Here is a 14,619-nt window from a genome sequence, read left to right on the forward strand (position 1 = left end):
AAAATTACAATCAAAACAAATAAATTGGAATAAAATTAATTAATTTCCATAACTCGACGTTTGAGAAGCGGAAATATGTATTTATAGCTTAAGGAAGAAACAACATTGCTTATTTAAGACTACTTAAAAAAAATAAACAACAAAATGTCGAGTTAGGACTTAGGGTAACAGTCTTCCTGCCTTTACTCAAAAAAAAATCTTTAAAAAACCAAATAGTAAAACTGCTCAAACAGTATTTATCCCACCAAAAACATTAAATGTAAAAAAATGCCAAGTCTCTCGATGCAGTCTTTCCATCGTAAAAAGTTTTGAGATCTCATAGAAGCCAAGTCCTATTCAAAATATTTTGTAGTTATAAATCAACATTTAGTAATTGTATCAATAGTTTTCTTTATATTATAATTATAGTGACTTGGCAATGAGCACAAGAAGAAACAAATAAAACGGCATATTTGTAGGAGTTGAAAGTTACACACACCGCATGCGTAAACATTAATATCACAAAATTAATTTTCTTTTGGTTTATCCGTGTCGTCCCAACCGAATTTCGGCAACGGCAGTCAGTCTTAGTGTACTCTCGATTCATTTACTTTCATAAAGCGATGGCCCGTAAGGTATTCTTAATTATTGTATTGGAGCATGTAGTCGGTAGTGACCATCATGATTCACACATAACAAATAATCTGATCACTGGTCTCGTCAGTAACATTTGCACATAATTCCAGGCATCAAGCAGCTTTTAATTTGTGCTCATTGCCAAGTCACTATAATTATAATATAAAGAAAACTATTGATACAATTACTAAATGTTGATTTATAACTACAAAATATTTTGAATAGGACTTGGCTTCTATGAGATCTCAAAACTTTTTACGATGGAAAGACTGCATCGAGAGACTTGGCATTTTTTTACATTTAATGTTTTTGGTGGGATCTCATTTATTTTTTGTAAGTGTATTTCTTTCTTTTTTTTAGGTGTCATAATTTCTAGGACTTCAGCTACTGCTTTGCTTAGAACCCATTCTCTATCTCTATCTCTTTTGTTTCTTCTCTGAGACTTCGTTACTTCTAATGTAAACAAGCTTAAACTGATATATATATGCATATATATATCTACTAACTTACAAACTATAGCTAAACTAAACTAAATAACACGTAAAGTTCTCCGAATATCAATTATCACTACAATATTTTTTAGTTTCGAAATGGTTTTTCATAGACAGGTGGCGCTATCAAATGAAAATTATCGAATTATTCTGAAGTACTACTTAGATTGCGCTTTGTAACGAAACCATAGCGCGATTCAGACACGTACAACGCCATCTATCGAGCGCGCATACAATATTTATCGCAATACAATGGAGTTTTAGCTTTATTAATTTAATGAATTATGAATTTTATGTATTAATTTGTATTAATGATAGTCTGTGTATTACATTTATATTATTCTTTTCTATTCTATGTATGTATTCATCCAATTGAATAGGTACTTAAACAACGAACAAAGTTAACAATGCAGTCAAAATCCATACATAATGTTCTTGCCAAACCGCAAATATAAAATTGTTTTCTATGGCATATTATTTTTTAATGTTTTTATAATTTTTCCTTTATATGTGGCTAAGGACCTATCTTGGTGCAAAATTTGAAGTTTCTAAGTCTGCTAGAAGTACCTTAGATTTTTGATGATCTGTCAGTGAGTCAGTGAGTCAGTGAGTCAGTGAGTCAGTGAGTGACAAAATGGTGTAACTTTGATCGACCGTAACTCCTAAACCATTAATTCAATTGGCATGTAATTTCGAACTTAAGCTTGTTTTAATGCCTACTATTATTCCCCGAAAAGCTAAACTCCTAGCTTTGTCCACGTCGAAGATACAGGGGGGGGCGAAACAGCCGCGAATCGCTTCGAGAAAAGATGGTACGGCCGTGCTCGTTTTGCTCGAGACTTGGCAGGGGCACTGCCGTGCCCTCAGATATTTATACAAGGAGGTTATAGATTCCTCTTTGTAAGCATTATAGTTTTTTTTCAACAGCAGAAAAACGTGCACTTAATTGGATAAGGGCGTCGGAACGAGGACGGTGCACAATGCACGCTGATAAATAAACATTAGTAAGCTCAGCGCGTAGTGACACGTGAGTGGGTAATGGCTGCCCACTGAGCACTGAATATAAAATTAAGTTTAGCCCTCCCCGAAGGTAGAAGAATGTTCCAGTAATATTTGTTGGAAAATAAAAATAATGTTCTGTAAAAGTTCAAGTTGGCAAAAGTTTGAGTGCTTAAAAGGCTTCCATCACATTTTCACTTCGGCGCCTAGTTTTCGTAAGCCTAAAGGTGTAGGTATAGCAAGTTGTGTTTTGTAGTACAGCAAAGAACCAAGGAGGTCTATCACAGATATAAACTAACCAAAAGAAAAATAAGCAGAATAGACGCTAGACGAAAAAAAAAGAAATGACTGAAAGCCGTCACCTTGTAGTGTTTCTTTAAGAACTGATCAGAATTATCACAAAAACAAGTAGCCACTCACCTAAGATGGATATCATTCTTGATGTACGGAGCAGCGTCCAGACCGTCGTGCATGACCTTGGACATTTGGAAGCCGGTCTTGCACAGCTCCAGGCTGGGCGCAATCAGGCTATCCCAGGGTAACTTGCCCCAGCGCTTGTAGGCTGCCCAGAGGCCTCGAAGTTCACCTGGCACGCCGACAGCTAACGCACCTGTGGAAGAATATAATTTGTTACTGATATAGTCATAGAGCATACAGTAGCGAAGTAATGCTATACTCGATTTTTCAATAATATTTCGGTTCAAGCAGAAACCTTACGGATGGATGACCTTACTTTTGTTTAGGTTTTTAATATAAAAAAATTTGGAGCACCTGTTTCAGATTTCAATTTTTTAAGTACTTATGGAACTTAATTCTTGTGTCCCGGGGGTCTGTCAAAGAAACCTCAAGTGAGAACAAGCATGTAACGTGGATCACACATTATGTTTGTCCTACGCGGGGATCGAACCCGCGACATGTCACGTCGCGCGCAGTTTGTTTAGAAGGTGAGCTATGACACTCGGCTGTCAGTCCAATCAATTAAGTTTATATTGGTGAGTATATTCAATTAGACATCTTGAATTGATTATGTGTATTATTTCTACATATATTAAAGAGAAGTTTATGTAACGCTGTTTTAGGATTTTATTTTTTATTAAGGAAAGTTTTATTTTTATTTGTCTTCATCGTAAAAATCCTTTCATGAATCATATGTTAATGGCAGTGAAAGTCCTTTCCCCATAAATACAATGTAATTCAACGGCTTCATGACCCAACAAACAATGCCATTTCACCCTTGTAGGCCATTTATCAAACAAAATGATCCCCAATCTGCTTAAAAAAACAATAGAAGCTACAAACGAGTCCCGAAGTTGGAATAGCGCCATAAAATAAACATTTAAGTGCTTTGGAAGCCCTTGAATACTGCCAAAATTCTTCGGAAGGAATTTCGGTAAAGAGTGGAGTTTTTGAAAAAATAAAATTGCCCATTTAAGGCATTTTAAGGCCTTAAGTCGACGCGGCGTTTTAAAAGTAAAATGATGACGACTAACAAGCCTGGCTTATTTTTTGATAAACCGTATCTGGAACTGGTTTATATATTTCCTTAGTTCGCAGTATTTTATGCTAATTGCTTCTTTTTAATGTTATTATTTTGTGCAGTTTGTTTTGCTGAATTCGTTTGTAGCAGAAATGCAAGTGCGATTTTTGCTTTCAAGTGTCGGATAACAAGAATTGAATATCTTACTGTTGTGAAATGTAAATGTATGAAGTAAGATTTTCGAGCATCAATTTACTGCACATTGGAGTAGGTTAATTAAAAATAATATTTTAGAAGTAAACATGTTTAGATAAAGGTACAAGTTGGCAGCCGACCGCAGGCGACAACTGCAGACGACATGTCGTCGCTTCATGTCGTCGCGACACGTCGTTGCGTCCTGTCGCTGCAGTCATGATTTCGATCCCGACTGCAGACGACAACTGCAGATGGCATCCAGTTGATTCCGAGCGGTCCGTGAAATAAGATGTCTGACGTGTTTGAGAATAGTGATCGCAATTTTTTACGTCTTTTATTAGAAGAGGAAGATGATGATGATGACTTGCTTTTATTATACAGAAATAGACGACAAGCCACATGTCCTATGATTAAACGCAGAGCAAGTGAGGGAACTTATTCAATACTGATCAAAAACCATTTGAAAAGCGATATGAAAGAATTCAGAGAGTATTGTCGTTTAAATGAAACACGCTCGACGTGTTGTTGCTCCGGCGTCAGCGACACTACTGATTTGCGGTCGGGCGACACTGACATCTGACGCTCGGCGACGCGTCGCTAGCTTCATGTCGCTAACTACGGAGGGAATTTCATAGAAATACATAGAAACCAGTAGTGTCGTTGCGACATGTCGTCTGCAGTTGTCGCCTGCGGTCGGCTGCCAACTTGTACCTTAACGACGACAAAAATTTAAATACTTCGAAAATTAAGTTTCAAAGTAATTCCAATGAAGAAACTTATGTAAGCTCTAATCAGAATTATTTAAATTTCAACTTAAAAGTTTCGGTTATAATTATAAGTAGCAATACATATTCTATTTCAAATATACAGATGTGTAAAAAAAATCTGTCAAAAACTATGTCGTAATTCCATCGCAAGTTTTTCTTTAAAAACATAAGACGCGCGTTGAAGCCACAATATTGCGCGCATTGTCAGAGGCATCGGAGGGAATCGGGCTAAGTAACGGTGTGCCTAGGTAATGGACACCAGCCGGCGTACACTCACCATCATTCAGTGACCTTCCACCCGTTCCTGTCTCAGTATTGTTCTATAGTATAGTGTGATGATAGCTTGTTGCTTGGTTTTACCTCTAGTAGTTAACTCGATTTACCCAAGTGAAAAAGGGCTTACATGATAGAATGAGACTTGCGCACAGTTGGCGCAAATCAATAATGAAGAACGTGTCGCGGGTTCGATCCCCGCGTAGGACCTTCTAGGTGTGGGTGTCTGGTTGTTTTTTTAATGTTTGTAAAGATACTCATCTCGAGATTTTTCATTTTTTGTTGGTCGGTTGTTGTCTACATCTATTGATTACAACACCAGTAAGTCTCGTGTCGGGAGTCATACAAATAATCTCCTAAGGCCACGACAACCCCAAAATAACTTGTAGATACCAACATATGATTGTATAATTGATGCAACGACATTTAAAAATAGCTTTACGGATTGGAAAGGTTGCTCATGCCGGCTTTGTGATACGAGAGAAACCACATCGTGAGACTTAGGTTCACTGATTGGACCAGATACGAAGAGAAAGCCTTAGAGAAATTCGCAACGACGCCGCCACGTAACATACGCATTTAATATTAAAAACGATTGTCTGAATTACATGTATTTTTGCTTTCGGGTACATTTTGTATTACGTCATGTGAATATTGATCTTGGTGGATAAAGAAACCGGCCGGAGTCGCGACACTGAACGCGATAGACAAAGAAATTTAAATTTACAAAAAATATTCATCAAAATGACTATACCAACTGCAACAAAGCAACAAGCTGCTTAATTTCGACTTTATTTTTTTCTTTCTCATAGCGGCAACAGAGAAACATCATCAGTGGAAATTCGCTTCTGGCTTTTACGGCTCATGAATTACTACAACCTGGTGACAGATGGTCATACAACTGAGCTTCAGTAGAGGTTTCGTTTGAACCCTTTGGGTATGGAACAGTAAGAATGATCATAGTATAATTGAAGATTGGATGAACTTACCTAAGTGAAATAAAATTGTAATTTTATGAATAGTAGCGAATGGGATTACTACTCTGTTAATGAATTATATTTCAGATCAACATGAAATAAAATTAGTTTAAGATGTAAGAAGTTTTTTTTATTTTTATAATAACTATCGTGAGACTGATTCATTATTAAATGATGTAACGCGATCCCGCCGCGTCTGCTCATGATTAAGGACTCCGGTTGGGTCCGAAACTAGTCGGGCTACCCCGATAAATACGCGTGAGTAAACCGTTACATCATTTAATAATGTAAGAAGTTTCTTGCTGCTGTGGATGTGAGATACCTTGTATTGCACTTACGGTAAAACAACTCCAATTTAATAACAGCTATGTTTACAAAAATCAGGCTTTCATTACAAACCATACAATAATAATTTGCATATTATGCTGACATCATTCGAATCATTTCACAATTCTTGTTTACAGTTAAAATCAAGCACAGGTGCCATTAACCTTTTTCATTTCCTATTTACTAATTAAAGCTGTTCAATTATTAGTAACAATTTTTTTCCGTTACTTAATGGTATCAATTATTATGGCTTTTATAATTCATCAATGTTACTTACTTAAAAAAAAATACATTTGTTTGTATATTTTAGTATCCATAAAATTACCGTGATTAATTTTATTATAAACCTTGTATAGAATTAATAAATGCTGACAACATTTTTAGTAATGAAAAATAGTATTTTTTCTTTGTTCTTAACTACAGAATAAAAACAAAACGGTCCATCAAAATGATTACATAACGATGAACCAACACAATTAAGACTAGGACTTGGCTGGGGTTTGCCTAGATATTCTATATCAATAAATCTATAGCTCCCTTTCCCTCGACGGCCCGGCGTCAGCCTTAAAATCAATAAAGAAGGGTCGAATGTTCCAGAAACGGGGGTGGAATGTTCTAGAAACAGTCTATAAGCCAAAACAAAAGACTTTCTACAATACTTCTTATTTGTTCAAGTGCACAAACAATGCTTTGGACAATACAAAGTAATGTTATCAAAAGCAACGGAAAATCTAGAACAAAATTGATCGTGTTTGCATCATATCGAGGATAAGTTTGGTTAAACACGATAATGGAGTATTAGGTTTATTTGTTTCATTAATCCTTTTGTTTATGCCTGTGTCTGTTTTGGAAACAAGGTTTTGGGTGTTTAGAATTGAGCACGTTCAATTGAAGTTGAAACCCGGTTATAACTTGGTGCCATAATTTGACGTAAATCAATATTGCGTCAATGTGAAGTTAGGAGAGCATGTAGTTTTGTTAATAGAGTTAAAGATGCTTTATTGGAAAATAGTTTATGACAGCGTCTAGTCCACGTGGTTATGAAAATATAAGTTAGGATTAATTTTTAATCGGATCAATAGTAAATATGTTTGACCTCACGCATCTTCTCTCCATTTTGAGTTTAAAGTTGATTAAAGAGATTTTATCAGCCTCTGTAGATACTTTTTAGTTATGTTGGAAGACCTGGGGGATCCATCGTAGAACTCTTAAAATAATACAGTTACAGTTGTAAAAAGGTTTCACTTTTCAAACAAATATTATCAAAGCCCGAATAAAAACTTAATGAAAATAAATTGTTACTAAAAAGCAAAGCTCTAAGTCCGTTCAAATGTTACGTAAGAAGTCTAGAAACGTCCAAGTTTCAATGTTAAACCACTCTACTGCATTTTCCGTTCACACTTCATGAATTTTCTCGAACATGCGAGCAAAGGCCGCGGTTTCTACGAGTCAGCAGCTTGGCTGTACCAACTACCTACACATATGTTTGTGCATATATATCAACATTGCTGTATGTTTGTATGTGTAGGCAACGTTAGATCGGCACCGGATAGATACGCACCCATACTTGCCATATTAAGCAGACTTCGCAAGCATTTGATATAATATTGCACAATGTAACGTTGATTGAGCATCTAATTTTAGTCATGATGTTTTTTCTCACCTTTTTCGTAATAATTAAAAAATGGGATATAATAAGTGATCGACCGATGTTTCCGTCCGAAGACTCCCAATATTACACCTCTTTAAAACAATTGACAATCAATTGGCGTGTTGCACTTTGACTTGACAAATAAATTCTTCTTTTCAGCGATCAGTTTAATCCGTAGGGTTTCTATAGATTTAAGCACTATGTGTGTTGTTCATCTGCGTTACTGTAGTTCCTAAACGGGTGACCCGATTTGGATGCGGTTTTGATGGGAATAAATGATAATTTAACTTGTAAATTGCTAGCCTCACTATATAAATTGGCTTATAGCTACCTTTGAGGCAATAGTTTTAAAATATTTACCTTGAATACTCGGCATTCAATGTTACATAATGTTGTTTTGTACGTTATCTATGTATTATTATATTATCGCTACTTTATCGTCTGCGGTATATTTATCTTTACAGTTCTAGAAGCTAGAAACGTGACACATTTTTCATGGTAACCGTAATACATTTAATATTAAAGACTTGGGTTCATTCAAGGTTTCTAGATAAGAACGAAGAATCTAAATAAACAACATGCCCGCTTACTACCAGTTCTTAAAGTAAATCTGTTGCGGTTGTTAGAGGGAGACAGCGTTATACATGATATAGAGCGGCATCTCGTTTCCACATTTCTGTTTTGCTTATAGAAGTGTGTCTCTCGTTAACCTAACCTGTATTTAGTAAATACAGATTAATTCGTGACCTTATTAAATATCTCGAACTAAAAATAAGTGCTGATTGTATTATTATTGTTTTGTTTACATTATGATAAGGAATACGATAGTGAAAGTATTATTGGTATTTCCATTTTGTTTATTGTATTATTCACATTAATCATGCAGTGAGGTGTTTTTTTCGGAGAAGTGCGATTTGTATGTTAATGGATTGTTTCCTTCTTTTTCCTAGAGAGAATAGTGAATTTATTTAATTGATTCAATTTTTAACAGTTGTAAAATTAACATCAGTCATTCACTCCTATTGAATGTTGGCTACCTAAATAGGAGCGTCTCTGCCGAGGATCTCGGTCCCTAGCCCGCTAGTACAATGAATGGGTAAAGAACTCCAGTAGATTCAACCGGTAAGGGCATACCTTTCCAAGCAAGACTTCCCCAGGGCGGAGAAAAGCAGTAGAGAAAAGCAAAGTAAGGATTTCCTCGGGTAAAGAAAAGGTAGGCAAAATGGTGGCTAGAATGCCTAGAATAAAGATTCTCTCTCTCTTTAGCTAAAACGTTGACCAAAATTTTAGACAGAACCGTAAAGGCAGGTCTCTTACAGAGAAACTGAAACACAACATCTACAACCCCCTGGAGGAACAGAAGAAATTTAATCAGGACTTTACCCAGCTGTTAGACAGAGACGACTAGATAAAAACAAACTTCTCACCTTTAGCAGCTTTATCCCAGCTCCCATTAAACATGTCGACAGTGGCGGCTCCTGGCGCCATCTCTCGAGCGTTCACCGTGTAGGCTTTCTCCTCATCCTTGATATACACTGTCATGAAGAAGCCGCCGCCAAGGCCCATGCTCTGCTGGTTGAGGAGCCCGTTGCAGAACATGGAAGCGATCGCCGCATCCACCGCTGACCCATTCTTGAGGAGGATCTCTCTGGAACAATATGAGGATTTTTTAGGATGTTTGGAAAAGTTTAACATTCCAAAATTGCTATTGCAAGTCCTAGGTATCTGAAGATGGCTTTTCAATTTTTATTATACGTGCTAGTACTTCTTGTAATACCTTCTCTTTCCTGTAGTGAGATATTCAATGCCTCAGATATTAAGTTCGCTATTGCAAATTTTTTTATGAATGATAACAATACTAAAATGTAGACGCTTTTACCATTTAAATAAAACAAAGCACAATAAGAAAAGTATCCCGTAGCTTCTGCTAATAAACGTCATTAGCAGAATCAGCTCTTTGTTTTTATTTTTATTGAAACTAATAACACAACGAAAAACTAGATGAGAAACTGAACATTTTCCTGACAAATTAATAGCAAAATTCCATAGAATACAAAATGTTCTTCAAGTACACGAAGTATTAACAAACTATAAAACTTCTTATCACTTAACTATAATTGCAAATAGCTAAATTGTATTGTTTACATTCCCTCCATGTTTATCAACACACCTTTTACAAAGTATCGTTTGACATTGCTAACACTAACTTTGTTGTTAGAGGTCAGGGGGAAAATCGATATTGTGTAAGAGAGATACGAATATTCTGTCTCCTTTTCGCGCTTTCAGCTATCCTTGTGCTGGCAAAAAGGCGAACGGTGTTTCAGACCTTTAAATTTTGTGAGGAATCTGATGTCTTAATGATATTAAATTAATAAATATCTATTATACTTTTTGTCCTATTCAGTTTTCTCATTTTTAAGCGAATTTCAGCCATGATCCTACTTTAACCATTGAAACTAATGCCTACGCCTTTACTTCAAATCAATTTATTTACTTGCATTATATTCTACAAACACATCTTCCCTACAAATTCACATTGTTCTAGTGTCTGAACCAAACGATGACACAACATAATAATTTCCTCAATATTAAAATATATTGAGCAATAAAAAGTGACGCAGATTTCCCGAATGGATTTCAATATGGCTTCCGCACCGATAAACTAATGACATACTAGTTCTGTTTTGTTCTCACGAAACAAAAATATCATGATTCACTGTTAATACGTGTTGAAATCGAAACTATATGAATATTCGTCACTAGGTTTTCGTAGGAAAAAAGATAAAAAACTGTGACGTAGCTATCGATTGCGTAAAGTTTGTAATTTTTTTGGACATTAAGCCTGCAAATGTTTTGCTGATATACTCGTAATAAGCAAAAATCAAACTCTCCTCGTTGATGCTTAATCATTACGCGGTTGTGCATAATTTGCGTAATGAATTCTGATTACAATTCGAAATTTAAATTTTGAACTTTTTCTTTTATTGATTTTTGTGTTATAATTTTTCTACAGGTTAAATAGGGCAGTTGTAAGCGTTTTATCTTTTGTACTGTAGACGTTTTTCCAGCCACCATCTTTATATTAGTTCAATATTAAAATCACACGGTAAACGTAATTTGTAGGTAGGTAATACAAGTGCCAACGTTGAAGGTAGGTCAAGACCAGCCATTGAAATAAGATTTTTATCTGTAGCAGCTATTATCGTAAATAAAAGACCTAATTCTTTTATTTGAGATTCGGAGCAAAATTCTTACATTTTTTAAATCGTTTCAAGGGAACGACCTAATTGTTCTTGAAATACTTCAGCTGTTTGTAATGAATTTCTTGAATTTAAAAAAACTAAGTTCATAACTACATACAATGCTGCAAAAGGTGTTAACTTTTTTTTAATGTTAATATCTTAAAACAAGTCGTAAATTTAAAAAAAAAACACTCGTCTCGTTCTAGTATTCGAAATTCAAACTTTTTTCAACCGGTTCGCCATTAGCAAAACCATAAAGCAAAAATACTGCGTACTTAATTGAAACTAGTTGATAAGTGAACACTCCAACTGCGTTTAGAAAGAAACAATTTCATTTTATCACGGCAATTTTACTTCACTTGGAATTGTTTTTAAGGCCTACTTATTATGTAAGCTGTGTGAGTAACGTGAAGTATTGTAATTCTAAGAATATTATTTGCAGATATACGGTTTAGATATGCAAAAATATTAAACCAAATACCACACCACCACAAATACCACCACAATATTTATTGAAAAATAATTTGTGATCAACCGGTGAGATAAGTCTTTAGAAAGACTAACAAGAAGTCCCGAATAGGAATGATTAAAAACATATTTAGTAAAAGACAAAAAATAGGCTGACATATAATTAAAATAGTAGTTTAGTTTATTAAAATTTATGAATCATAATCAGTTACGCGAATAAAAATATTTACATCTCAAGTCTCAAGGTCGTGTAGAAAAGAAAATTAAGTTTATAAAAAGAATAATCTATTCGCAATTCGAATAATATTTACATTTTTGACATTTTTATCTACGCAGTTCTCCAGCCGGTTGTTTTAAAATTGTATTGTAAACAATATTATGTTAAAATTATTTAAGATTTCGTCATTTTCTTTAATGAAGCACGTGAGTCGTTTCTCTGGTTTCATTGTGTCGTATCAATTTATTATAATTATTATTCCCATTTAATGTCTGCGACTGTTATTGTCTTAATGTTTGGTCATAGGTACTTACAACAAAGGTTTTGATGATGCATATGCATATACTCTGAATTGCGAAGCGCGAAAATCACTGATACTATGAATATAAGACGAATTTTCCTCTGGAAAATATACAACTTTCGAAGGAATTAGTAAACCATTTTGAAATATCTAAGGCTTCTTCACAAGAACTTCTGCCAACGTCTGGACATTAGAAACGTTCAATTCACATGCACAAAGACACCAAGACTCAGAACCATTCGTCCTGTTTGTCCTACGCGGACACCTAATCCGCGACAGTGGATTTGTGTTTATATGACAATTACTCAAATGTAACGAATTAACATTTCTTTTTAATATGGAACGTGTCATAAACTCCCATACATTTTACCCTATCAGGATTAACAATAGTAGACATGTTCTTGACTAAGAAAGAAGGAGTTAAAGAGATGTGTTTCAAATGAACTACGATTCTGTGTTTTCTTCATGCCACATAAACTTGCTCCGTTCCATAGAACGGTCGTCACACGAACGTTTGCTTTGCAATTTGTTTTAATTGCTTCAATACTTTTTGCTTGCCAATCATTTGTACTTATAAAGTAGGTTCTTGTATTGTCATTGCGTGACTGTACATCACGCATTAGATACTTACTTAGTCGTTGGCTTGATAAAAAGAGGCTGTCTTCGAAGACAAACCTGTTTGTATAAATATTGACTGTTTAGAACATCTTCATTTGAACTTGAAATAGGAAAATAAATGTAGCATACTAGATAGTTTCCTCTGTACATGTATCAGGGTACAGTATTCTATTGCAGTCGTGGAAAAGTGATGCCGCTCTACCTTTTGTATAGCGCTGTCACTCTTCCACAACCATAATAATTTTAGTTTAAGACGTGACTGTAGACCTCTGGTATCGCCATCAAACTCGATCAATGACCTAACTGGTTATCTTTAAACACCAGAAAAAAATGAAGCAAACCATTGACTCGACCGTTACATCACGTTGGGTGTGTCTCTGGGTACATGTAGCCATGGTTAGCAGAGCATGGAATATTACTAGAAGATGAGAAGATTAAAACAGATAATTAAACTTTTGAGCTTTAATCGCTGTGAGTTTGAAATGTTTACAGGATTCCACAAAACGGCATCCAAATTAAATGGAAAATTTATAGGATACTTTGTAAGTACAATTTACAGCGATGATAAACTGCTCGTAAGTAAAGATAAATTAGAATTAAGTTCAGCGATAAGTACAATACATTGTAAAATGTTTACATTTAAAATGTCACATTTAAATGAATACATTGTTTACTACTTCTAAATATTAATGCTGCTAGTCTATAAATGTTCTACGGATGGGCACAGGCCCTTTTTCCATGTAAGAAAGGTTTAAGGTTAAGGTCTGTTTGCGGATGTATGGCCGAAGATTTTGTCGGTATGCCTGAAGTACTGTGAGATAAATTTATGAAAGTGTTTTGTTTTTATGTTTTTTTTATTTATATTCTAATTTGTTTAATGTTTAAATTTGTATAATGTATATTTTTTAATTGCTGTAATTGGTTTTTCACCGTTGTAATTGATTAAAATAAATAAATAAATTAAGTTTTGATAAACATACTAGCTCACTGTGTGTTGGCGATTTCAAATTTTAATATTGCAATACGGTCATATTCACGGTGTTTCTGTTCATCGTTTATCAGTAGTGTCTCACTGAACGATAAGGATCTAACTTCAAAAAGTCATACCAATCAACCTGCATATTATGGGACCAAATGACAGCTATTTCACGTAAAAAGAGGCTTCAACTTGTCCTTAACTACTAAGTATTAATAAAGTGTTAGAAAATTATATTTTTCCCACTTTTTTATACACTCAATTCTCTTGTTTGTTTGTCATTCCACTTCAATTTGAAACTCAATTCTGAGGCACTTCCCAAAAGCTAGCAGGCTGAAATTTCTAGGGTAGCTTCAAACCCGATGACAGTGCAATTTACAACTATAAAAACGGCTGCACTCATTTTGATACAATTGAATTAGAGTTAGTAAGTTCTATAAATGTACCATTAACGTGACTACTATCTCGAACTTTCCACATATTTTTGTCGGAGGCGAAACCCTAAAATAACCAACAGCATTTCTATTTCGAAATGTTTATTTTCTCTAAAAGTCAGACAGTTTGTCAATGTGTCTCTTCCAAATGCATTTAGATCTATCTTGCGTTAGCGAGCTACAGAAAATAAAAATATTTTCATTGTGAAATATTGTGTCCTAAAGAATAATTTAGGAGACCGAGTATATACAGACTTTATTACCATTAATTTTAATTTAATTTAAAGAGAAAAATGTAACTTGTGTGGTTTGGAAGTACTCAAATGTATCCCAAAGAAGTATGTATATGTATACTCGTACATCCACCGTCCCTTCTCCGCAACTCACTAAAACACAACAAATCAGGGTTTACCTAAGACCAAGGTAAGATTTTCTCGCTTCTGCTACATGTACTCTCATGAAAAAAATGGCGATGAGGCTGGTTGGAGGAGGCTGGTTTTGATCCTCGCGTAGAACAAGCGTTGTGTGATCCTCGCTGGTCCTGAGTCCGGGTGTTCTTTCATGCGACTTGACTAGTTAATTTGTGTAACC

The 14,619-nt window shown here is 35.0% G+C and overlaps 1 protein-coding gene across 4 annotated transcripts in view; it reads right to left on the reverse strand.

The window, feature by feature from the left end:
• Nucleotides 1-14,619, reverse strand: part of LOC113500344 (glutathione hydrolase 1 proenzyme-like) — an 85,534-nt gene that overhangs the window by 12,932 nt on the left and 57,983 nt on the right. For all 4 annotated transcript variants that reach the window (XM_026881101.1, XM_026881100.1, XM_026881099.1 and 1 more), the window contains 2 exons: nucleotides 9,200-9,420; nucleotides 2,526-2,715 (listed from right to left, as the gene is read on the reverse strand). In XM_026881101.1, coding sequence (XP_026736902.1) covers nucleotides 2,526-2,715; nucleotides 9,200-9,420 — 411 coding nt within the window. The remainder of the gene's footprint in view (nucleotides 1-2,525; nucleotides 2,716-9,199; nucleotides 9,421-14,619) is intronic.

Source organism: Trichoplusia ni, chromosome 13, assembly GCF_003590095.1.
Source record: "Trichoplusia ni isolate ovarian cell line Hi5 chromosome 13, tn1, whole genome shotgun sequence".
NCBI lineage: Eukaryota > Metazoa > Arthropoda > Insecta > Lepidoptera > Noctuidae > Trichoplusia > Trichoplusia ni.